The 27144-nt window shown below is 43.1% G+C and overlaps 1 protein-coding gene across 11 annotated transcripts; it reads right to left on the bottom strand.

Moving 5' to 3' along the window:
• Window positions 1-1517: 1517 nt before the first annotated feature.
• Window positions 1518-26236, bottom strand: ptbp2b (polypyrimidine tract binding protein 2b). 11 transcript variants are annotated; one of them, XM_058062266.1, is made up of 20 exons: window positions 25966-26116; window positions 23790-24082; window positions 20584-20624; window positions 20215-20343; window positions 19693-19714; window positions 19441-19492; window positions 18562-18725; window positions 17831-17902; window positions 17685-17756; window positions 17460-17618; window positions 16089-16199; window positions 14692-14857; window positions 14489-14566; window positions 12410-12522; window positions 7746-7779; window positions 5585-5677; window positions 4516-4632; window positions 4349-4448; window positions 2978-3055; window positions 1518-2885 (listed from the first exon to the last, which is right to left on the bottom strand). In XM_058062266.1, exons 2-20 carry the CDS (start codon window positions 23985-23987, stop codon window positions 2756-2758), a joined length of 1929 nt encoding a protein of 642 aa, XP_057918249.1. In that variant the 5' UTR covers window positions 23988-24082; window positions 25966-26116; the 3' UTR covers window positions 1518-2755. The 11 variants fall into 11 exon arrangements, with proteins under 11 accessions (XP_057918249.1, XP_057918253.1, XP_057918251.1 ...); XM_058062270.1 differs by having other exon boundaries at window positions 20215-20277; XM_058062268.1 differs by having other exon boundaries at window positions 23790-24099; window positions 25966-26110.
• Between the last annotated feature and the right edge of the window lie 908 nt (window positions 26237-27144).

Raw genomic sequence — 27144 nt, 5'->3', positions numbered from 1 at the left:
ACTGGTAGCAAGCAGCTCATTAAGACCAGTGCTGGTCATGCTCCCCCTAGTGGACACAAATGGCGGTAAAAAAAAGCTTGACTTTTTAACACGAAAGGTGATTTGTAAAGCAATGAACAATTGTGATGCTACAGCGGGTTAATTCAACTCTTCTTCCTGTATTCTCACATCTAAAACAGGGTGGAATATATCACCAAAGAAAGCAGTTTCCGAGTAAGTAATAAAAGAAAGAAACGTGAGCCTCCTTGTTCAAAGTGCGGTGACATGAAAATGACGACGAGGTGTGAAGTTGACAAGAGAACTTTGGGAAACGCCATCTTTTCATTCTCAGGGTTAAAGGGGTGTGGCTGTCTCCCTCTGGTGGACGTCCAAGGAAGTACAACTCCTGTTTAACGCTGCTACTCGCGAAGTAAGTGTGCATTTCAAGAAATACAAGTAGCTGGGCTTTTCCATTTCATCCTAGTTATACAAATACTATTTGTATAAATGTAATACAGCCTACACCACCTTTTTTGGTTTTGCCCCGCCCATACGCGAAAAAGCCCGCCTGTTTTCTTTTTCTCTCATCATCCATGACTGAGATCACATGGTACCCCTTCCAGCGGTACTTCAGGCTCAGTGTGAGGACCTGCAAACTCGGGTTAGCACCAGGATTTCCAGTCAGGAAACTAAACTCCAGGTGCTTTATTTCACCTGTCCATCTGTCTCTGGTGAGTATAGCGGTGTTTGTTGTGTCCAAATCAAAAGATGGTCTGGTCCAACAACAACAACTCCAACATTGGATTAGCAGTGAAGCTACAGGCTTGACGCCGGGTACAAACAAATGCAGGAAATGATTTGGAATAAAAGTGTAAATACAAGTCACAAGATAAAGCAGCTCATCAAACATGTGGTTAAAGTTAACGATGCTAACTTGCTAATTGTCTCAAATGATGAAGTTTCATTAAATTTTTTTTAATACTGTTCATTTGAATCTGAAAAAACATTTTAGATTCCACCAACAATATGTGGTTTCTTAAGTTTTTATTATTTGTGGTTTTATTATTTATTACTGATTGATTTATTTGTTTTTTCCATCTTATTTTGTGTAGAAAAATTAAGATTTTTATTATTTTATTTATTACTGATTGATTTATTTTCCTTATTCTTGATTTGGTTTTTTCATCTTATTTTGTGTAGAAAAATAAAAATTCTTGATTTGTTTGATTTTTTTAAATCTTATTGTGTGTAGAAAAAAATTAAAAATGAAGATATTTGAGAACAGTGGAATGTTTTATCAGAGCTTTTCTTATGACATTGAAGACGCTTTATTTTAATTTTAGTAAATACGTTTTTTTTTTTAAAACATGATTTTTTAAACCCAGCCTCACCCAGACCCTAGCTCCAGTGGCCCCCAGGTAAATAGAGTTTGAGACCCCTGCTCCATCCAAACTCCTGACTCATTGAGGAATAGGAGTAAGTAGTATTAGCAGGAAAGGGCTGCTGGTGAAAGCAGGAGTCAACAGTTGAGTCGGGTGTAGAGAGAAAGAGCGGATAGCTTTATTGACAGCAAAGATAAAGAGGAGCGTTGCAAACATAGGAGACACAAATGTGCTTCAACTGTTGGGTAAAAAAAGATTAGTATTAAGGTGAGGCGTTACGACAAAGTCAACTCAAGTAGAAAACCATACAAACCCCTAAAATGAAACTCGCAACATCAGCACAATAAAGGGAAGAGATGATCTGACTCCCATCTACATTATGTGTGTGTATGTGTGTGTTGGGGGGGGTCTAGTGTCAGCATGTTCCATGCATTTCCAACCTGTTACGGCAAGAAAGAGGAGTGGAGTAGAAAAACTAAAGGCACGTGCACGTTGGTCCAAACATCTCACACGTGTTGCTCATGTTGGAGAATTCCAACATCCAAATCATTCCAAATCACACGTGGCTTTCTAGCTTTCATCTTCGCTGCTTGGCACACGCAAAACTTTATTTATCTCTTTCTATTAATTCTTATCTATTTGGCCCTCTTCTACTTCTTACTTCTATATGTGCAAGAAGCAACATGTCGTGTTCACTTTAATACTCGCTAACAATTTAACTCATTCAGCCTCCAAGAGAATTTCACCATCAACCTCAAATGCACTACAGTGTGTCCGGTGGGGAAAAAAAGGAGTCATTGATACACCCACAAAAAAAGATGGCGATGTATATAGTATATATAGTATAGATCGTATACATCACATGTATCAATGATGACCTTGGGCTGAATGCCTCCTGCAGACAACATCCTAATGTCGGAGAACAAATATATTTTTTTGGAGCAAAAAAGCTTCCCAGTGCATTTTAGGCTGTTGCTGAAGTTTCACCTGAAACCTGAAAAGTACGCTTTTGGGAGGTTCCTGAACGCAGCGTGGAGTTCTAGAAGAAAAAGGATGTATTTGAACGCAAAATCACCTTTTCATTTCATCTTGTCGGGGATACAAAAAGGAAAGAACAATTCTTTAGGGTTCTAGTAGATGATCAAAGTGGCCATTTTTATCAATGATGATGATGATGATGATAACATAAGAGAAATGAAGATAACACACCAACAGCATGACTGACAGCAAAGTCCAAATGATCCAAGGATAGAAGGCATGGAGTCTACTCAAGCACACACTTAGCCCCCCTCCCAGTGACCCCCAGCTACAACTGCAACAGCCAGGAGGAAACAGGGCAGCTGCTGTCGCATAGTTCCTCCTCCATCAAGCTCCTGTAGCGCTGGGTGTCACCTTCAGATGGTGGACTTGGAGAAGGAAACTTTGAGATGGTGATTCCCACCCATGTCGTAGTTATGAAGATCTATCAGCACCTGGATGGCCTCCTCCACCGACGACATCTGGATCAACGCCATCTTACGGTCCCTGGGGGGGACGGACGGACATTATTGTTATTATTGTCATGAAATAAAGAAGATGGCCTTCCAAAGATTTCTATGTTCTTCATGACTTCTTACTGAAAGAACTTAAAGGCCTTCACTGCACCCCCGCTGTTAGAGAACAGGAGACGCAGGTCCTCCTCTCCAATTCCTTCCCTGGATGGATACACACACACACACACACACACACACACACACAGTGAGGACAAAGCAACACTGACACTGAAATGTATTAGACCACAAAATGGCAACCTTTGCTTAGAAGGACATGTTCCAGAAAATACAATCCCTCCATTATCCCTCCCGAGCTATATCACGCTCTCTTTATGCCCCTCCCTCTTTATCAAAGCTTGATTATTACCCTCCCTCGTTATGTCACAATTTGATTATCCCTCCCTCGCAATATCATGGTTAGACTATTTCTACTCCCTCGCTATATCACTGTTTGATTATCCCTCCCTCGCTATATCACGCTTTCATTATCCCCCTCCCTCTCTTTATCACAGCTTACTACCCCTCCCTCATTATGTCACGATTTGATTATCCCTCCCTAGCTATATCACGCTTTCATTGCCCCTCCCTCTCTTCATCACAGCTTGATTATTACCCCTCCGTTATGTCATGATTTGATTATCCCTCCCTCGCTATATCACTGTTTGATTATCCCTCCCTCGCTATATCACTGTTTGATTATCCCTCCCTCGCTATATCACTGTGTGATTATCCCCTCCCCAGCTACATCACACTTTCATTATCCCCATCCCTCTCTTTATCACAGCTTGATTATTACCTCTCCCTCGTTATGTCACGATTTGACATAACGATTTGACACTCCCTCGATATATAATGGTTTGACTATTCCTACTCCCTCGATATATCACTGTTGGATTAACCCTCCCTCGCTATATCATGCTTTCATTATTCCCATCCCTCTCTTTGTCACAGCTCGATTATTATCCCTCCCTCGCTATATCGCGGTTAGACCATTGCTTCCTCGCTATTATCATGGACAGTGAAAGCAGTAAAAGTTACAGGGAAAAGGGGGGTGGGGATGTTAGCTTGAGAAAGTGCTGTAGATTTGAATACTGGTGTTCCACACTACAAACAATAAAGATACTATATCATGGACATCGCCAATGCCAGTGTTTTTCTAACTTTTTTTTGCACCACGGCACATTTTTTCTTTACATTGGAAAAATCTTGCGGCACAACACTAAGCAAAAAATGTTACAAAATGTCACCAGGACCTCTCATGTGCATTACTAAGTTTAATGGAGGAACGAGACCATCAGCTACGTGTTGCTACACGGACGAATATTACATTGCTCTGCCAGTCTTTACGCCACGGACACTTGACAATGACATCATATTATTAATAAATGTTAATTTTAAAAAAAGTGATATTGGACACTAGACTAGTGTGCCACGGCAGACTGATATGAGCTGTACCTGATATTGGAGAGATGAAGTGTTGCAGAAGGGGGGAAGATGTTCTGGAAGTTTTTGGATCCTGGTTTCTTAAAGCGATGCAGTGGAGAGCCAGAAAAATCTAAATGTGAAGGAAAAAAAAACATGCATGATGTCCTTCCTGTTGAGGAGCCATCTTGGGTTCTTACCTTTAGTGAGGAGCTGGTCATCCAGACCTTCTCTGGGCAGGGCCACAGTTTGGTGTTTGGACAGCGTCACTCTCATCACTTTCCCAAAAACCTTCTGACCATTCAGGTGGCTCATGGCTGCAGAGAAACGGCACCGTTAGATGGGGGCGCCGTGCAAACTAAATCAGCATAAAAAAAAACATAATGCCCTTTAAAGCCCATCATCATGCAGCGGCCACTTGACAATTCATGTCATGACAACACAAACATGACATGACACATGTATGTGTCACGGAGGGTTGGTAACACCCGTACTAAGCAGACAAGAACACGCTTTGTCCCAACAACACTGGCCTGTAAAACCCCAGCAGCTTCACTTTGGCACAGACTGTACCCTCATGAGCACAGGTTTTATTTTCCTCCTATTACGTCTACTATATTGGATAGTAGGAGTGTAAAGGGGACTATAGGGGTGTTATTTCATGTCCAGAGGGCTCTAATCATGTTAAAAATTATATTTAGGTCATAAATGTCTTATTTTGGCTTATTATGTCTACTATAATGGGTAGTAGGAGTGTAAAGGGGACTATAGGGGTGTTATTTCATGTCCAGAGGGCTTGAATAATGTTAAAAAGTGTATTCAGAAGGTCATAAATGTCTTATTTTGGTTTATTATGGCTACGATATTGGGTAATGGGAGTGTAAAGGTGACTATAGGGGTGTTATTTCATGTCCAGAGGGCTCTAATCATGTTAAAAATTGTATTTAGGAGGTCATAAATGTCTTATTTTGGCTTATTATGTCTACTATATTGGGTAGTAGGAGTGTAAAGGTGACTATAGGGGTGTTATTCCATGTCTAGAGGGCTCTAATCATGTTAAAAAAGTGTATTTAGGAGGTCATAAATGTCTTATTTTGGCTTATTATGTCTACTATATTGGGTAATAGGAGTGTAAAGGGGAATATAGGGGTGTTATTAAATGTCTGGAGGGCTCAAATAATGTTAAAAAGTGTATTTAGCAGGTGGTGAAAAGGACTTCTATGCATTTCTAAATGAGGGTTCCTACGTTGTGGTGTCCTAAAAACTCACCCAGCTGAGCCTGGTTACCGTCTGACAACTGGATCAGGGCACTGTCCTTCTTGTTGTAGAGGATCTTCACCCGCTGCACGTCACCATAGACACCTACAGGTAGGGAGAGGGACAGAGAGAGAGACAGAGAGGCGGACGGAGACAGGGAGAGGGAGAGGGGGAGAGAGAGAGAGAGAGAGAGAGCACAAGGTGGAGGAGAGGATGAGGACAGAAAAGACAGAGCAGGAGAGGAGGAGCCGACCAAGATAAAAGGAGAGGTGTGAAGGATGGAAGGAATTCAGTTAGTGCTAGAGACAAAGGGTAAGAAAGGACAGGATCTTCCCATTTGCGTGGATAACAATACTTTTACATTACCACTGACAACCATGACTTCTTTACAAACTAAAGGATAACGTGAAAGATGAAAATGCTATTTCATAGCACAGATGTATTTCGAATTTGAGAATTTCTAGAGTGAATGCAGGAATACAGCAGTAATTTGAGAGAGAAGAAAAGAAATGAAAAAGTAGCGACTGGCTGGCAGTCTAAGTTTAGAGGATGGGCGGAAGATGATCCAGGTGTACAGTTCCACTGCGTGGATACTATACGTCATTTCTACACCATCTTCCAGTGTGACAATCAGAGTCAACTTAACAAGGAGTCTTTTCAGTGGCCTGCTGGGATCAACGCATCCATTCTGGTGGTGAGAACAAACACACAAGTCGTCGAGGAACATCACGGTACGCCACGCATGTCCGCTAATGGCTTTGGGATGAAAACACCAGTTTGTTTCCCACGAGTACCTCAAACGCCTAGAAAGATGTCCGACCAACCCAAATGCCTACTTCAACACCAAGTAGCACATGTAGGACACACAATGCACCAACAAGCACGCAGGTAACTTCTTGTTGGAGAAGTGAGTGCGTAGACTTCCCAGCATGCCTTGCTGGGTTCTAAATTCGACTAATTCCACCAAATAATGACTGAACTATGAAAGTTCTTAGTTGTCGGTACAGTTGCGGCCGCCTTTAAGGATAAAAATCAGCCTTACATGTTTAGATGAATGGATTGTGGGGACGTGCACCGGATATCGAGAAGAGAGGAGCAATGGAGTGTCTCTTAAATGATGCACGAGCCTGGGCTGCCGAGTATGCTCCAGTTTATCAGTGACCTAACTGTGTTTATTGTTCATTGTTAAGTCATGGACCAAAAGCGCTGGTCTGTGTAGCATTATAGCATAGAGGAAGCGGGGTTGCTAATAGCTCTACCAGAGTTATTTTTATTTTTTTTACACACACACACACACACACACACACACACACAAACACACACACCGGTAGCCCCGCAAAACACTTTAAACGTTACCCATGGCGTAGAAAACCTAACGCTAAAATGCTAAAGCTAAGTCTTGAAGTAACCTCTTTTCTTGAGGAACTAGGGACTGTCCAGTCTCTACTTCCAGATCAGATACGGAATCCAACACATCGCCCTTTATGATCAACTCCTGTACCGTTCGCAGCTAGTGGTCCTTTTAAGTACTCGCTAGTGTGACCAAGCATAGCGATGTAGGCGGAGGCGGGCCGTGGGTGGCATACATTAAAAGACTGTTTTCACAGGAACCACAAAATCCAAAGAAATACAGATGAATAGGTGCAGATTCTAGAAGAACTAGAACGTTTTATGTGCTGGTTATGGTGTGTAACTGCTTTATAGGAGTCCACAATGTCAGGAAAATTCTAATAGGTCCCCTAGAGGGCATGCCTGTCACCCATTCAGCTGTTGGGTTGGGGACGTGGCTTGTGCATGGCGCCCAACCCTGCGTTTTCCTTTCACTTGGGTCAGGTCGGGGTCACCGATTCATGTTCAGGTATGTTGAGTAAAGCATGTGAACGACGTGACGTGTCGTGACGTGACGATTTAGGTGTCTTTGTTCTCAGCCTGAAGTAGATAAGATGACCAGCAGACCACCTCCTTCCAACTCTCTCACCTTCTGATGCTGACACAGCGGTGGATATGAACTCATCATCATTGTACACCACGGTAGAGGACGGTAGAGTTACAATATATTGAGAGAGTTACAAGGACAAAGAATGCCCACCATACCATATCAGTGAAGAAAAAGTGGAGCAAACTGGATAAACAGAGAGAGATAAACAGACTGAGTAGTAGAGATTGAACATACCGAAGAGGGTAAAGAGACTTTGAGGCGTGACCATCTTTACAGAGAGAGACCGCAGAGTAGAGGACAGGAAGAGAAGCAGAGGAGGAAGAAGAGGAGAGACGAAGGTAGAGACCGGACCACCCAGCATTGGACGAGGGGGAGGTGATGGTTTCCATGATGATGAGGGATTGGAGCAAAGATTGTTTGGGGAAGGAGTCAAAAATGGCAAAAGTCAGGTTAGACCGGATTCCAGGAGGTTACAACGGGAACACAAATCAATTGAGAAATGAAATAACAGGGTAAAACATACAACATGAGAGGATGCGGGGTCGGAGGGGGGTGGGTAGGAGATGTGGGTGACGGGGCGGGGCGAGGGAGGAAAGAAAGGAGGCAAGGGAAAGGGGAAAAGGAGGAGAGGAGGACAAAAACCAAAGCAGAGGTCAGTAAACAGCATCAGTGGAACATCAGCCAAGTCTGAATGATCGCTGGCTGTGATTCCCAACACACGCACACACACCCACACCCACACCAGTGAAGGAGGACACAGAAATGAACATAGCAGGAAATCAAAGCATGAATGAAAGGCTGGCGGGATAGAGATGAGAGCAAAAGGAAGTGAACATTACATCACTGGAACGTCAGTATCAGCAGCTTGGCTGGCAGATGACACGGTTACGACAAAAGAGCAGAGAGATAAACGACAAGCTTGCTTTTATCATAAACCACATGAGGGCAGCATAGCGCAAACTGAAAATTCCAACTTGACAGAGGTTGATTGTTCTATTTAGGGATTACAAATGACGTATACTGTATGCAAACCAAAACAATTACAGGTGGTCCTCCATTTACAGAGTTCATCTTGCGTTTCATGGTCAAGAACGTTTTTAGGAAGTTCTTTTGTCCGTAAACATAATACTCGCGGAGAACTAGTTGGAGCCTACGCCAGGGGAAGAATAAACGCCTGCTCAGCCAAACCAAGGAGGAATAACTTCATTTCCAGTATTAGTCGAGTCAGTGAATACAACTCATGTATAACGTTAGCGTGCGGAAGATTCCAAAAATGCTTTCAGGGCTCACTTCCAAATGCAAACCTCATTCATTATCTGACACGTCGGCATCGTCCAACACCAGAATACAACATTTAGAGGTCAGGAAGCATAATAGGTCCCCTATAAGGAAAAAGATGACTGAAGAGTGATGGATTCTGTCCGTTTGGACAAAATTTGACCAAGGCAGAAAGGCTGCTAGACGGAGTTGTATTGGTCTTTCATGACTGAACGGTGGAACCTTGGTTAGCATCATTCAATCGCTCCAGTAGGTCTAACTCTAACCAAAACAGACATTAACCAAATATATTTTTCCCATAAAAAATAACGTCAATCCAATTCCTCAATCAGCTCCAGATTAGAAAAGGAAGAGAAGCAGTAAAAGGTACATTTCACACATACATTAACTTTCACACAGACGGCAACAGTTTTTGTTTTTGTGACAGCTCAAATTTCTAAACAAATACACCAACACAAAATAAGTTATTTACAAATACACAATCAACTATTTACAATTTTCAGCACTGAACTATGCGTGTGTGCCACAAAACTGCAGCGTCAACGTTTGAGGATAAAACGAAAAACATGCTAACTGGGGCGGATTCTAACCAAGGTTGCACTGTATTTCATGCCCTTCATGTGTGCTCTTCTTTTAGGTAGAAGATCCGGCTAACGTAAAACTCGGCTACCATCACCGTCTAGGAACCAACAACTTCGGGACCACCTATATTAGCAGATATCTATTTCTACTACCATTGTACTCGCTGAGGACCACCTGTACAAGCAAATATCCTTCTACTACCATTGTACTAGTAGCTGAGGACCACCTGTACAAGCAAATATCAATTTCTACTACCATTGTACTAGCTGAAGACCACCTGTACTATCAAATATCTATTTCTACTACTACCATAGTACTAGCTGAGGACCACCTGTACTAGCAGATATTTCTACTACCATTGAACTAGCTGAGGACCACCTATACTAGCAGATATGTATTGCTACTGCCATTGCACTAGCTGATGAATTAAAACATGCAATTACATTACTATAGTAAGTGGAATTGAGCTATCGTAACCAAGCATTTCCCCTGTGTATCAATAAAGTCTATGGGCTCTATTTTCGTGGAGCGGCGCAAGGTGGCACAGGGTGGCGGAGCATGGCGCACCCCGTGCAGTGGTAATTTGGTCCAGCGCACCACTGTCACTTCGTTTTCTACTCCTATTCTTGACACAGGTGGTCCATGTGGCATTGTGGCCTCTGATGTGCAGTCCGGTGGGCCCTGCGTATTTAAAAGCAATGAGAGGGGTTCATTTGATTGGTTAAGATTACACTGGGTTGTGTTAAACCCTCTTACGCCTTCTCTAATAGCCCTCTTTGCCACTGTGGGGGGGACGGACGTGTGGATGACGCGCTGTGCTGGCCACACCTTTTAGGGGCGGCGTACCTGCCCTACACCTGGTCTACGAAAATAGAGCCCCAAGTCTAAATGTGAATGAGTTCAACTATATAGACAAAAGTATTGGGTCACAGTCCTACTCCTTCATGCTGTGTACATGTTGGCAAGCCTGTACTAACATTCAAAGTACTTGGTGTGTACAGACAAGAGGATGCCAATTACATTAAACGGGTTATAAGAATTTATAAACAAACCTTAATAAAATGAGTCTGAATATATATTCCATATGTGAACGTAAAATTTTTAAACACAAATATTTTGAAACAAATAAAAAACAGCACCAAAACTACTTTACAATTTAGTCATGTATAATCATATTCAAATATTTCTGGTAACTTAGTAAGAGGCTGATTTTTTAATTTTTGAAATGTTTAAACGATTTTAACATTTAAAGTAAATATGACTCAGAAAATTTGTTTCAAATATTTAATAGAACTTTGCAATTCCAGCATTTATCCGTGATGTGTATCTTTAAAATGTGTTATTTTGAAATACAAACATTTGTAATTGCATTACATATTGGGAGCGTAATTGTCTGATAAGGTGAGCTATGTTATTTCATGTTATAGTTACATTCCTGGATTTTATTCTATATTATTGATGATATTCAAGAGAAAGTGCAGTTTAGTGCAAACGATCTGTCAGTCAGAGGTTGGACTACAGCCTCTGTCCTGGATGATGGGGTCACCAAAGCATTCTCATCCTGACCTCAAGGTCATGACAAATGCTGATCCAGGAGATGTTCTCTCCGGCCCAACAATGACCCCCCCCCACCAAATGTCACGTGACCCAATACTTTTGTCAATACAGTGCACCTTGCCGATGTTTCAATGATCCAACTCATCTGTGAAGAATGGCCACAGCACACACGCAACCTCAACACAAGGCTTCTCACTCGGGTGGAACCTCTAAAGTCCAACAACGCAGGATTGTTCAGCAAACAAGGTGAGATGGTAACATACATGAATCCCTCTATGGAGGTCCATTGGTTCCACACCTGACTGCAGTAATCAATGTATGAGAAGTATTTCCTCATTTGGATATTGAATATTTTCACTTGGAGCATCAGAAAGCTGTTTCCAACCTCTAGTATGTTTTTTTTGTTAATATTATTATTATGAGCCACCTTAACCCCTATTGCCCAATACAGTAGACAGCATAGCAGAGAATAAAAAGACTGCTGCTGCTTGTGTGTCTGTCAATAAATGTCTTCTGGACATGTGGACAGGAAGTGATGTCATGGATTTAGAGTTGAGACGACTAAACACCCAACTTAGGAACGTGCTACTTAATGCTTTTACGTTTCCAACAGGACTGCAATCTACATGTGGCATTTGTTTGTGGGAGGGGTACATGATGCCATTGCCTCATTTCTTTAGTTGACCAAGATGCTAAACTCAGGCCAAATTGGAGATATTTGAACATTGTGACCAGTGTGTGTGTGTGTTAACAGATAAAGGGAGATGCCATAAGACATGAACTCTTATGGCATGGTTTTTAACGTGTCATTAAATTATTGATTTCATTTTGTGTAGTGGTAGATGCTGTAAAAAAATGCATGTGTTCATGTCTCAAATAAGGATTGTTGATTACGCACAACATTTCTAAAATGTCCACGAAGAAGCAGCTCGCGTGCCACCTACTGTACAACGCAATCAGGACAAGCTACACAAAGCGTCCCATCAACACGTTTGTGGTAGACCGCGAGGAGGATCTCGTGAAGCAGACCGCATTGGACATTAGAGGTTCCACTGTACACGCAAGGGACGCCACTTATACTGAGATCAGCCACTAGGTGGCAGAGGTCACGGCTGCCGCACAGAGACACGGTCACATGGAGACAGAAAGGTGAAAAGCACCACTCCACTGTTAAGACGCTCTCAGTAGCAAAGATGGCTTGAAACAGGAGAAAGAAAGTCTCAGACGGTGAAATGCAGAAAAACAGAAGAGGAAGGGGTGTTGGGGTATACTAATGTAGATCAAATCCGTACATGTAGTGGATGCACAGAAAATCTGACAGCATTAGGTACACATGTATGTATGCAGGTGTTGAAAGAAAGCATATTTCTCTGACGTTGAACATGACATAAGTTGGAGATGGTGCGTTAACATAGTAGGTGCTAGGTTACATTATCACAGTCAATGGGTGCTAGCAGTAGTTAGGGATGTGCTTGGCGTACCTCCTCATTCAGGTTGGATGCCAACAGGACTCCTGACACTCCGGACCCCGACAGGGCCACACGTCCCGCAGCAGCCGCCGCAGCGGCGGCGGCACTCAGAGGGCTGATGGCCCCTGTACGCAAACACAAGAACAAACCATATCTTCATCTTCCACTACGCAAAAAAAAAAAAGGCGGTATATTGTATAGACGATGAAATGTGGTATAGGAGACCGGTCACTGGGTGTCAGTAGTGTCACTGTAACGCAGGGGTGGGCAAACTTTTTGACTCATGGGCCGCGTTGAGTTAACAAAATTGTGCGGGGGGCCAGAACATATATTTAACACACACACACACACACACACTCTAATTTTTATTTTATATGATTAAGATATGCCTTTATTCGTCCCTCAGTGGGGAAATTTGTAAAAGTGTCATACTATCAGCTATATGTTCTCATTTCCCTCAAACGACAAAATGTAATTTTATTTTTTAGTTTTTTACTGAATAAGACATGTTAAAAGTTTAAATACTCTGAAAGTAACTGGCGGGCCGAATTCAAACGCTTGGTGGGCCGCATGTGGCCCCCGGGCCGTAGTTTGGTGATGACATTTGGTGAGCAATACAAGGATCAGACTTGATCACCAAAACAACAGGCCGTTACTGCAGCTTTCAATTGTCTCACGTCAGGCACAGTAACCCCTAATAAAAACAAAAACGCACAACTCAGATACTCAACGTCTCTCTTTCAGACATTTTAGTGACACACATGAGCACAAGTATTATTTATGTCTTAAATTTTCTTTTATGTCTACTTCATCGGCTAATGAGTATAACAGTGACTATAGGGGTGCTATTTCATGTCTAGAGGGCTCTAATCATGTTAAAAATTGTATTTAGAAGGTGGTAAACTGCTGTAACTATGACAATATTCAATTTTTACATAAGGAATCCAACATTGCTAAAATTATCACTTATTGCAGTCGGGTCTCCTGTACAACAATTACGGGTGCAACGATCCAGAACATTTACAGTTCGGTACGATCTGATACGCTAGTGTCACAGTTGGATATATTTTGGATTTAAAAAAAAAAAAAACATTTCCATGCCTTCATGCCTTGTATTTTATGGGCACGAGCAACCTGTGTTTCAACTCTAAAGTACAGTACAGTAAAATATAGTGCAGGGGTCGGGAACCTTTTTGGCTAAGAGAGCCATGAAGGCCAGATATTTTAAAATGTGTGAGAGCCATATACATTTTGAATGCAATAAAATGTGTGCATTTTTATGTAAGACCAACAGTTTTAGATATAATGGGCTCTAATTATGTAGACCAGGCACACTACCCCACGCCAATGGGGTGTGGCCAGCATACTTTCGTGAGCAGCGCAGTGTCTAATAATAAATCAAATACTTGCTTCCATTAATGCAACTTCTGCTGCTGCATAGTTTTGAACCGTATTCAGTACACGTATTTCATTCTTTTGGCCATCTTCACCAGAAGGCTTGGTTCTGCAGCTTTAGCTATTTGACTAAAGGAGGAAAGTTTACATTTACATGTTTTTTTGACATCTCAATGACCGAGGTAGACTACAGCATTACCCAGTAATAATCTAGTTTTGGTGTTTGACCTGGAAAATATCATCAGGAAAGATAGATATGGTTGGCCGTATTGCAGCAGAATATAGATGGACGAATTAAAATGCATAAGAAAGTTGTTGATTTTGAATATTATTTTTAACAGTCATTTCTGTGATGGTTTACTTTAAAATGTTAGCAAAAATAATTTTTTATTGTGGTAAGAAATGCTTGAGAGCCAGATACGGTCATCAAAAGAGCCCTACCGGGCTCCCGAGCCATAGGTTCCCTACCTCTGGTATAGTGTAATACAGTATGTATCTGGTGCGGCTGCACCCGCCTTATTTCACTGAGAAGCATTGAATGAACTAGCTGGAGTTACTAAGTCTTTGCATAGTTGTATGCTATGAAACATTACCGTTCTAAAAGTCAAACCAAGACCACCGTACATGTCCGGTTGCACCCCTAACACCAACACAACAGACATAATCATACAGCTCTATGAAAAAAAACATATGCACCTGCACCCTGCGAGAGGGAGAGAGATGATGAATAACCTGCCGCACTGGAGTATGAAGCCAGCGCTCCAGATGGCGTACCTACGAGAAAAACATATATACATATGACAATATTCCTCTATCTGATGCTTCCGCTCTGTCTGAAGGCCTCACAGATGAGGTGTTCAGGGCAGGCTAGTCCAGGAAGGAGGAATGCCAGTATTTACCCAACAAAGAATGATCTTTGCTGGACTCTCCATCTCCGGTAGGTAGGTCAGGTCGGGTGTAATCTCGACTCTTGTCGTTGTTGTACTTGACGTTGAGGTTCACCAGCTTACTGAAATCGATCCTCAGAGTACAGCATGAGTTATAAATGTTCTGTCCATCAAGAGACTGGAAGGGAGAGGTCAAAAGTCAATAGGAGAGACCTTGCAGGAATGTTTCATGCTCACAAAAATTGGGAAACAATCTCTACTACAGATGCACAATATCTTTTTTCCAAACCGATATTACCAATAACTTTTTGCTATGCACTTTTTTTTTTCAAATGTAGAGTAGTGTACTTAGTGCACTCCTGCAGGTAAGGACAGGAAATGTCATGACTATCAGGAGAAGCACAGTATGGAGGGCAAAAAGCCACCTGCTGTGGCCCTGCATGGTGCACTGTATTCAGGGACACGCTAGGAGCAGCCACTGTTCCGCCACAAAAAACACATGACACTGTGCACTCAATGATCAATAATAAATAATAACTCATTATTAATATAGAATTATCGTGCATCCCTAGCTCCTACTGAAGATATTTGACAGAATACAGTTGCTGAATGTCCATGATTTAGGAGAGTCAAAAAATAAACCCAATCATTTTACAAGGGCGTCAGAAGGGTGTGGTTTAGACCAGTGGTTCTCAACTGGTGGGTCGGGACCCAAAAGTGGGTGGTGGGGCCATTTTCAGTGGGTTGCACATCTTTGCCTGGAGAATATATTCATTCATTCATTCATTCATTTTCTACCGCTTTTTCCTCACGGGGGTTGCGGGGGGTGCTGGAGCCTATCCCAGCTGTCTTCGGGCGAGAGGCTGGTGAGGAGGCTTGTGATTGGTTGCCAGCCAATCACAAGGCACATATAGACAAACAACCATTCACACTCACATTCATACCTATGGACAATTTGGAGTGGTCAATTAACCTAGCATGTTTTTGGAATGTGGGAGGAAACCGGAGTACCCGGAGAAAACCCACGCATGCACGGGGAGAACATGCAAACTCCACACAGAGATGGCCGAGGGTGGAATTGAACCCTGGTCTCCTAGCTGTGAGGTCGGCGCGCTAACCACTTGACCCCCATGCCGCCACCTGGAGAATATATTTATATTTCAAAGGAGCCAATGTCTGTGAACGCACCTCGCGTTCTTGCCTGCACTATTAGTAAGTAGTAGTAGTAAGAGGGCCCTGTAAAGAGACAGCATCCTAGTGCTGTAGCTCATATTGTGTTGAAAACAGTGTGGGTCGCCACTGGGTGGGTCCCTCAGCCAAACCAGCTGGGAAGCACTGGTGTAGACCACTGCAGCCCCGAAAAGGAGCAGCATGGTCGGTGTTTTAGCCAGCCGTTCCTGGCATCCTACCACTTTAGCCTGCTGTGCGTTGGTGGGATCGCTGAACTGCAGTAGTGCTTGAAACTGGTTGTTCTTGGTGAAGGTGATTATCTTCATGACGGTCCCGAACTTACTGAATATCTGGGGGGAAAAAACAAACAATTTAGCGTTGGCATAGCAGTAAAAATCCACAACTCGACAGGAGAAAATCCTTATGAAATGATAACGTTACACTGCCCTCCTTAACTGGTCAATGAAGCTACGGCAGCCAAGATAGATTATATAAAGTATAAAAATAAGCTGCATTTTTCAATAAAATAACTGCTGTTCCAATTGCGCCAACAGTCAGGACCCGTCCCCCCACCCAAAGGCGGAGGGAATCTACCTTGTGGCCTACAGTGGTCTACAATGTTGACTGCATGTGTTCCCTGCTTGTATTGACGTTCATCATGAGTCTATCGCGCGGCACGGTGGGCTAGGGGTTAGCGCGCAGACCTCACAGCATGTTCTCCCCGTGCATGCGTGGGTTTTCTCCGGGTACTCCGGTTTCCTCCCACATTCCAAAAACATGCTAGGTTAATTGGTGACTCTAAATTGTCCATAGGTATGAATGTGAGTGTGAATGGTTGTTTGTCTATATGTGCCCTGTGATTGGCTGGCGACCAGTCCAGGGTGTACCCTGCCTCTCGCCCGAAGACAGCTGGGATAGGCTCCAGAACCCCCCGCGACCCTCGTGAGGAAAAGCGGTAGAAAATGAATGAATGAGTCTATCCTTATTCTACACTGGCCACTAGGTGTCACTAACGTTACATTGACGACACCAGACACCGTCAACACATATGTTATGTATTATTTGTGTCCAACACGTCATTCACTCATTCATTTTCGATGCTGCTTGTCCTCATTGGGGTCTTGGGTGTATGCTGGAGCCTATCCCAGCTGATTTTGGGCAAAAGGTGAGGAACCTCCTGGACTGGTCACCAGCCAATGGCAGGCAAGATATCGACAAACAAGTATTAACACTCACATTCATACCTTGTGACTGTGTGGTCCACATACCAGTGTAAAGGTGAGTATAGGGGTGTTATTTCATGTCTGTAGCGCTCTAATAATCTAAAAAGGTATTTAGAAGGATGTAAGGTTGGGTAATAGGAGTGTAAATGTGACTATAGGGGTGTTATTTAATATTTAATGTCTGGAGTGCTCTAATGTTAAAATGTGTATTTAGAAGGTTGTAACTACTAAAATATTCAATTTGCGAATTCTCATACCTTCTCATACCAGCAGTACTCAGTGTGTATTTCAGTTTCAGTGTGACTGCAGTACTTGCAGATTGTAGACAAGCATTGCTACAGTATATTCTTCACCAGAGAGCAGCTGAGAATATCATGGCGAGGTTACCTGCTGCAGAACATCGAGCGTGACAGGATAGAACATGTTGTCAATGATAATGCGCAGGACGGGGCTGGGGGGTGGAGTGAGGTCCAAGATGCCAGGGTCAGATGATGGAGAACTTCCATCCTGAACTGCTGAGACGGCCTGCAGTACCGCTTGGGCTCTCTGAGAAGATCAAAATCTAAAATGAGACTACGTCTGCTTATTGGGAAGATGAAGCGTTTGAGTCACCTGGTTAAGAGCAGAGTCGGTCTTCAGTTCCTTATGGTTGGAGTACTGGATGAAGATGGGACTATTTCTGACCTAATAAGAACAATGCCTTTCAGTCAGTGTGTATGGTGACGTCTGTGAGGGACTGCCAAGGATGTATTTCACACCTGGGGTGTAACGGCTGAGTAGTAGTTGACCATGGTAATGGCAGCTTCCTCTGTGCTGAGCTCCAGGAAGGCCTTGGAGGAAAACACAAAATGGTGGACAATCATCAAGCAATTCCAGGACATCGTGAGCATATCCTAAGAAAATGTGATGATGGCGTGCCTAGAACACATCCACCATTCATTGCCCTGCAAATGTCAGCATTTTTTGTCTCATTTTATGCATAAAACATCTCATTCTCTGGAAGTTAGTCATTATTTATAAAAATGCCAGGTAAGATGTACAACATTTACGTACCACTGATAAAAAAAACTACAATTTTGACATGGGTGTCTTTATACTGATCATGCTTTTTTGCACTTTATTTGTCTGTCCCTGAATGCACCATAGTTGTGTGCCGTCTTAGGAATGGAATATTTACGTGTGAGGCATATTTAGGGATTAAAGCTGGATAGAGAGAGAAGGGGAGGGTTCTAGAACAGTCACCTTTATCCCAAATGCTAATCCAAAATCAGACATCCAGCTCGGAGGAGAATTTGGAGGGGTAGTCAAAATATATATTTTTTAAGCGTGCATTAACTATTTTGCCACCTGCTGGTGGTCCTGGAAGGTTACCACTCTAAAAAGCTGGGACGTCTGGCATAAGAATCAGGGATTTCAATGTTGTTGAATGCTTCTTGCGCCACGGATTCAGCGTGAGCCAAGGGGAGGTGTATGAAGTTGTGTGGTTTACCTGGTTTTTCCCCTTCAGCATTAGTATGTTGGTAACTTTTCCAAAGGGTAGGCCCAGTGCAATGACTTCTGTCTCCGATACTTCACTGGGGAGTTTCCTGATGTGGAGAACTCTGGAAGGAGGCGACTCATCCAGACGCTGCTTTTTACTGTCGCTGCCGTTTGCTGAACATACACACCACACACACAAGTATTCCTAAAGTCAGGCTGCACAAGGACAAAAACACCTTGTGATGGTAACTGACAGACGTGGTGATCTATGGTCTGGTTCTGGTAGACCCATTTACCCTGTGTTGTATGGTCTGGTAGACCCAGTGTACGGTGTATGGTCTGGTTCTGGTAGACTCAGTGTACGGTGTATGGTCTGGTTCTGGTAGACCAATTGTACCATGTTCTGTATGGTCTGGTAGACCCAGTGTACGGTCTGGTTCTGGTAGACCCAGTGTACGGTGTATGGTCTGGTAGACCCAGTGTATGGTGCCGGGTCTGGTTCTGGTAGACCCATTTACCCTGCATTGTATGGTTTGGTAGACCCAGTGTACAGTGTATGGTCTGGTTCTGGTAGACCCAGTGTATGGTGGGGTTCTGGTAGACCCATTGTAACATGTATTGTATGGTCTGGTAGACCCTACGGTGTATGGTCAGGTTCTGGTAGACCCAGTGTACGGTGTATGGTCTGGTTCTGATAGACCCAGTGTAAGGTGTATGGTCTGGTTCTGGTAGACCCAGTGTAAGGTGTATGGTCTGGTTCTGGTAGACCCATTGTACCATGTATTGTATGGTCTGGTAGACCCAGTGTACGGTGTATGGTCTGGTTCTGGTAGACCCAGTGTATGGTCTGATAGACCCAGTGTACGGTGTATAATCTGGTCCGGCTTACCAGTCATGGAGTTAGGGCTGCTACTGTACATGCTGAGCTCATCTGAGCCTCTCTGGAAAATAAGAACATCATCAAAATACATTTTGCTAATGCACATTTGCATGCGTGTTATGGTGATTTGTATTTATTGGGTTTTTGAAGCATTTGGATTTTATCAACAGGAAGGACAGAAGATCCCTCCCCAAAAACCCACCACTATTCATCATCAACATACAAAACTGTGGGAGTATCAAATAAAATATCTCAACTCACCTTCACACCAACCGCAACATCACTGCCAACGTACACAATGCATGCAGAGAAGAGAGGTGACAATTCAGATACAATTCAACACTAGCAGAAGCAACATAATAAAGATACTAGAGATAGCATACCAGCTGCAGAAATCATGTCTTATTCTCAACCTTTTATTGACATGTAGCATGATAACTGTCTGCTAATCCTCCCTGTACAACTGTGCATAAAATAAATCAGGTTGTGTTGCTGTTACAAGAACGCCTACCCCTCTATCGGACGTGAACGTTGTAAGAACGCCAATATGATGAGTAAAACATACTTTGGTGGATGCTTTTGTTGCAAATACGACAACCAACATGCATTTGTTGGGCTAGCGAAGTGGCGCCATGTCCTTTGTACAGTGTCATCATACGGTTTACCGCTCAGCTAACGGCTAAAATGACGAAGACAAATGCTGAGCGCTTCACTCCCGTCATGAATGCATTCTTTGGAAGACACCATCCGGTCATGCACGGCCACAATTCAGCTGAAACGTACCCGTCCATTGCAGCTCTTTGTCCTCTTCTGTGTGAAGCTCCCTCAAGCACAACGCCCGAACAACTGGGAGGCAACAGGATATGGAGCTCACTACCGCCACCTTTTGCTTGGGAGAAGCACTGCCGATGTCTGTTTCCCATCCGAGTCACATTTAGGCTTACCAAACATTGAATTATTAAATAAATCCATTATTAATTTAAGTAATCTATTTATAGATTTCAGATCCTGGAGTATATTGAAGTGGCGAGGTGATTTGCAATATACCCAAGCTAAAATACAATAACTGAAAAAAACGAGGACAAAATCACATAAAATATGTGAAAATTAAATATATTAACCCATGCCTATATAAAGGGGTGGGAAGCTTACCTGGGCTTTTTCGGCGTGCACTGATACACCTGAGGGAGAGACTGAGACAGAGTAATCTGTAATTATTAGGGCTCGAGCACTGACCAGTGCGAAAGCCCTATTGTAATCGTAATGTTTATTATTAGGGCTCGAGCACTGACCAGTGCGAAAGCCCTATTGTAATCGTAATGTTTATTATTAGGGCTCGAGCACTGACCAGTGCGAAAGCCCTATTGTAATCGTTCCATTTCTTTTTATTATTATTCTTCTCCCTCTTTGAGCGCCATTTTGAGGGCCTTAACATGCCCGAAAACTCACCAAATTTGGCGAGCGCATCAGGTCTGGCGAAAAATTTGATATTATATGGGTTTCAAATATAATGTTCCAAAATTGGCTCTCTAGCGCCACCTTGAAATTAAAAAAAAATTGGCCCCCGCCACCAGTTTCACCTATCGTCACGAAACTTGGTGGAGACGTCTATCGTGACAGGACGGACCAAAAAGTCTCAAGAACCCATATTGCAAAACGAACAGGAAGTCCGCCATTTTGGATGGCGGCGGCCTTTTTCGTGCCAGAAGTAGGTGTCGTAACCTGACGAACTCCTCCTAGGGGGTTTGACCTAATGAGTCCGTTGTTGCATCAACGGACACTAGACGGATGGCCCACGTTAAATTGCGAAGGATTTTGGGATATTCCATACGATGTGGGCGTGGCACGCCCCCAAATTTTGACCTTTTTCATCTGCCCTGGCCTTGCACGCTGAGCGTAACTGTAGACGTGAATAACTTGGCTCCACGTGGTCAGATCTTCATCATACTTGGTACATGTGATCATGGCCCCGCCCCGAAGGTCACTTCCTGATTTCGTCGCAGCGCCACCTATTGGCGACAGGCTAAAGGCGTGTGATCTACATGAGGCGTTTTCTGCCAGGAGATTCATCAGATGGGCATTTTGAACTTAACGAAGGAATACTCAGCAGCTTAGTCGTGCAATGCGTATAGACTGTACGTTTATTTTAAAAACAAATTTGCCGTGCAACCGGTGAGTCTGGTCCTCTTCTCCAATATGTATTGCAGTTAAATTGTTTTACTGTACATATATTGTTCAGTAAATCCTTGGTATTCGTAGGGGGTCGCGAGGGGTGCTGGAGCCTATCCCAGCTATCTTCGGGGGAGCATGCTAAGCATGCTAATATGCTAACATGGTAAGCATGACACCAAGCATGACAGCGTTAAGTTCATAAAAATCACAAAAAAATGCTAGTTTGACGGCCGCACGGTGGTCGAGTGGTTAGCGCGCAGACCTCACAGCTAGGAGACCCGAGTTTGATTCCACCCTCGGCCATCTCTGTGTGGAGTTTGCATGTTCTCCCCGTGCATGCGTGGGTTTTCTCCGGGTACTCCGGTTTCCTCCCACATTCCAAAAACATGCTAGGTTAATTAGCCACTCCAAATTGTCCATAGGTATGAATGTGAGTGTGAATGGTTGTTTGTCTATATGTGCCTTGTGATTGGCTGGCAACCAATCACAAGCCTCCTCACCAGCCTCTCGCCCGAAGACAGCTGGGATAGGCTCCAGCACCCCCCGCAACCCCCGTGAGGAAAAAGCGGTAGAAAATGAATGAATGAATGAATGAATATATTCTCCAGGCAAAGATGTGCAACCCACTGAAAATGGCCCCACCACCCACTTTTGGGTCCCGACCCACCAGTTGAGAACCACTGGTCTAAACCACACCCTTCTGACGCCCTTGTAAAATGATTGGGTTTATTTTTTGACTCTCCTAAATCATGGACATTCAGCAACTGTATTCTGTCAAATATCTTCAGTAGGAGCTAGGGATGCACGATAATTCTATATTAATAATGAGTTATTATTTATTATTGATCATTGAGTGCACAGTGTCATGTGTTTTTTGTGGCGGAACAGTGGCTGCAGGTATGAATGCGAGTGTGAATGGTTGTTTGTCTATATGTGCCCTGTGATTGGCTGGCCACCGGTCCAGGGTGTACCCCGCCTCTCGCCCGAAGACAGCTGGGATAGGCTCCAGCACCCCCCGCGACCCTCGTGAGGAAAAAGCGGTAGCCTCATAGGGCCAGAGAGCAGGCGATAGCATTTTCCGGGTCCTCTGATTGGTTGATGTCTGACACGGACTATGCAGTATATTATTCATTCATTCATTCATTTTCTACCGCTTATCCTTATGTGAGTGTGAATGGTTGTTTGTCTATATGTGCCCTGTGATTGGTTGGCGACCCCGCCTCTCGCCCGAAGACAGCTGGGATAGGATGCTCCAGCATCCCCCACGACCCTCATGAGGATTTTCATTCATTCATTCATTTTCTATTGCTTTTCCTCACGAGGGTCGCAGGGTGCTGGAGCCTATCCCAGCTGTCTTCGGGCAAGAGGCGGGGTACACCCTGGACCGGTGGCCAGCCAATCACAGGGCACATATAGACAAACAACCATTCACACTCACATAAGGATAAGCGGTAGAAAATGAATGAATGAATGAATAATATACTGCATAGTCCGTGTCAGACATCAACCAATCAGAGGACCCGGAAAATGCTATCGCCTGCTCTCTGGCCCTATGAGGCGAATCTGAAATCTGATTGGTTTAACGAGCAGTCCCGTTGTTATTAGTATTTAAATGACATGTGCCAGCACTCCTGATTCTGAAGGCCTTGTGCACACCTTCGACACATTCTGCCGAGTTGTTGTACTACGAGGTAAACTGGCTTCCTATGCTCCGATTATGAAAATATTCCATTTATTTATGAGGAATCCTACCTTGCAGAAATTAATTGATCACGGCCAAGTCGAAAACTGATTAAATCGCAATACACAGGGTACTCGAGTACAATCACCTCGTACTTCGGTACGTGACAAAAAATAAAAATCTTAACCTATATTAGGAAAGCGGGAAGTGAACAAATGTAACAGTTACTGATTGTAAAAGTACCAGATGGAGGGGTAGGATTTAATAAGCTTTGCTTCTTCCTACTCCTTTTGGACATGTGGAACTGGGAACTGATTATGGGATGCGTTCAATTGTAATGGTAATGGTAATGGCTTTATTTCATTTGAACATGTATCAGATTACAATTGAGTGCATCCCATAATCAGTTCCCAGTTCCACAATATTTAACTAAGTACAATTTATATTATGTACCTTTTACTTCATTCAGTTCTAACTAGCCATAAGTTGCTTTTTTTTGCCTTACTTCATAGGCGCTGGACAGCCGCAGTCGGTAGAAGACGGGTATAAAAACGTGAGCTGGGATGAGCAGTCCCAGGAAGTAGGAGCATCCCAGGAACCAGTACTGCGTCCCGAAGGTGTACACTTTGGATGGTGCGCCCGGAATGGCCACGGCTGATTGGAACGTGGCGAGCAGAGACAGAGACACGGGCAGGCAGCTCATGGAGCGGTCAGTAGGTCGGGGGGAGACAGCTTCCACTGTTCAGTCAGTAACTGGTAGAGGACCTCGGGACTGGTCTCTGCGGACACTCGGGCATACTGAGAATGAAGGGAAGCTATACCGTAGAATGTGTCCAATATAAGGCCTGTGAGCATTTTTGGTACATAAATTTAGAGTAGTAACTAATGAAGAAGTAACGAGGAACTAATGTGTCAAGTTGAGGGGTAATACTTTACATTAAGGTACACAAATGACAGTAGTTCACAAGGAGGAAACCTACCTAACCCTAAAAACTACTCATTAGTACTTCATTCATTCCTCAGTAACTACTATGAATTTATGTGCCTTAGTTCCTCAGTAACTACTCTCTACTCATTAGTACCTCTGTGACTGCTCTAAATTGATGTGCCCAAGTCAAGTTCTCAACAGTTCTTCAATAATTCCACAGTAACTACTCTAAATATGCATTAGTGCCTCAGTAACTATTCAAAATGTATGTGCCCTACTCATTATTTCTTCATTTGTTCCTCAGTAACTATTGTAAATGTGTGCACCTTAGTTCCTCAGTAACTACTCATTGGCTTCTCAGTAACTACTCTAAATGTATGTGCTTCAATGCCTCGGTAGCTATTCTAAACATGTGCCTTAGTCATTAGTTCTTCGTTTGTTCTTCAGTAACTACTCTAAATGTATGTGCCTTAGTTCCTCAGTAACTACTCATTCGTTCCTCAGTAGCTACTCTAAATGTATGTGCCTCATTCCTCAGTCACAACTATAAATGTATGTGTGTTATTTCCTCAGTAACTACTCTAAATGTATGTGCCTTAGTTCCTCAGTCACAACTATAAATTTATGTGTGTTATTTCCTCAGTAACTACTCTAAATGTATGTGCCTTAGTTCCACGGTCACAACTATAAATGTATGTGCCTCATTTCCTCTGTAACTACTCTAAATGTATGTGCCTTAGTTCCTCAGTAACAACAATACATGTATGTGCCCTACTTCCTCGGTAACTACTCTTAATGTATGTGCTTTAGTTGCTCAGTAACTACTCATTCGTTCCTCAGTAACTACTCTAAATGTGTGCCTTAGTACCTCAGTAACAACTATAAATGTATGTGCCTTAGTTCCTCAGTAGCTACTCTTAATGTGTGTGCCTTTGTTCCTCAGTAACTACTCATTCGTTCCTCAGTAAGCACTCTAAATGTGTGCCTTAGTTCATCGGTAACTATTCATTCGTTCCTCAATAACTACTCTAAATGTGTGTGCCTTAGCTCCTCAGTAACTACTCCTTTGTTCCTCTGTAACTACTCTAAATGTATGTGCCTTAGTTCTTCAGTCACAACTATAAATTTATGTGCCTTATTTCTTCAGTAACTACTCTAAATGTATGTGTCCTAGTTCCTCAGTAACAACTATAAATGTATGTGCCTTAGTTCCTCGGTAACTACTCTTAATGCATGTGCCTTAGTTCCTCAGTAACTGCTAATTTGTTCCTCAGTAACTACTCTAAATGTGTGCCTTAGTTCCTCAGTAACTACTCTAAATGTATGTGCCTTAGTTCCTCAGTCACAACTATAAATGTATGTGCCTCATTTCCTCAGTAACTACTCTAAATGTATGTGCTTCAGTTCCTCAGTAACAACAATAAATGTATGTGCCTTAGTTCCTCAGTAAGCACTCTAAATGTGTGCCTTAGTTCATCAGTACCTATTCATTTGTTCCTCAATAACTACTCTAAATGTATGTGCCTTAGTTCCTCAGTAACTACTCCTTTGTTCCTCTGTAACTACTCTAAATTGATGTGCCTTAGTCATTAGTTCTTCATCAGTTCCTACTTTATTAGTAACTACTGTATTTTTCTATACCTTATTGTAAAGTGAGACCGGATTAGGTAGTTTCACTCCTCATGAACTACTGTAATTTAGTGTACTTTATTAATGTTACCTTAAAGTGTTACCAGTAAAGGTAATGTTTTACCTTGGTCGTCATCTGCCTCAAACCACCAAAGCTGATGTCCCCGAAAGCGTCTGTGGGTACTTCACGAACATGTCTGTGTGCGTCCCACACCTCGCCGTCGAAGTCCTCCTCTTTGATGGCCTCGGCCGCATGCTGGCTCTTCCCGTAGCCACACATGCACACATCCTCTCTGTGGCAGCAACAAGAGGTCACGGAGGGTCAATGACAAGGTCATTTCGTGGAACCTTTTAAACACAGGAGCAAGTCATACCTGGCACCTTTTTTAAAGAAGCAACACTCCTTCTTGCGGATGTTGTGTCTGATCCAGGCGGCATGCTGGAAAGAAGGTGAAAGAGAAAGTACCTTAATGGCACCACTCGCACTTAAGGTCAGATTCTGGATCAGCTGAGACCCTCCCGTCTCTGCCATAGTCCCTGCAACGCTACAGAAGACAGGCCGAGTCTGGGAGCAGGTAGCAGTATGGAATAGCTTCCACAGAGTCTAGCCTGTTTGTGCTGTCTCATTCCTCTCTTATACTCAGTGAGAGCTAAGCAGGTTGCCAGACCTCCCATTTACCGAAAGTCAGATGCCGGCGATGGATCGATACCTTACATCAACTGATGGCGGATTAATTACCACTTTATAACAACAACAAAAAAACATTAAAGATGCAGCACTTGGAAACATAACACAGCTCGTATTCAATGGCATTTCACAAATAAGTGGACAGATTTTATTCAACTCCAGGCATCTCCGTGATGCACACACAGCTAATGTATAATATCAATGTATAAATTAAGATTTCTGTGCATGCCTTGATAACGATTAAAACAGAACAATCAAAGGTAAACATTTAAGACACTTGTAAAATGTTGATTTGGGGGGGAGAACCATTCGTTTAGGGGGCGTTTGGATAAAATGATTTGAAAATCAATTAATAACCGTGCTCGTTAGCTCATGTATGCATCTGTTATGCTCATTTGTCGGCCATTTGTATTGAGTTGTGGACTCCTACAGAGAAGCTACACACAATAACCAGCACGCAAAGCTTTATAGTTCTCCCAGAATCTGCACCTATTCAGCTGTATTTTTTTTTTTTTTGGTTTCGTGGTTCCCGCAAACTGTGAGCAGTCTGCCGAAAATTTATCTCTATAGAAGCCTGGGGACCGTCTCTAAATGTTTTTTTTCTTCGGTCTTTGC

This window comes from Doryrhamphus excisus, chromosome 22 (assembly GCF_030265055.1).
Source record: "Doryrhamphus excisus isolate RoL2022-K1 chromosome 22, RoL_Dexc_1.0, whole genome shotgun sequence".
NCBI lineage: Eukaryota > Metazoa > Chordata > Actinopteri > Syngnathiformes > Syngnathidae > Doryrhamphus > Doryrhamphus excisus.
The sequence above is the reverse complement of the archived record's forward strand: the minus strand, read 5'-3'. Positions and strand labels throughout refer to the sequence as shown.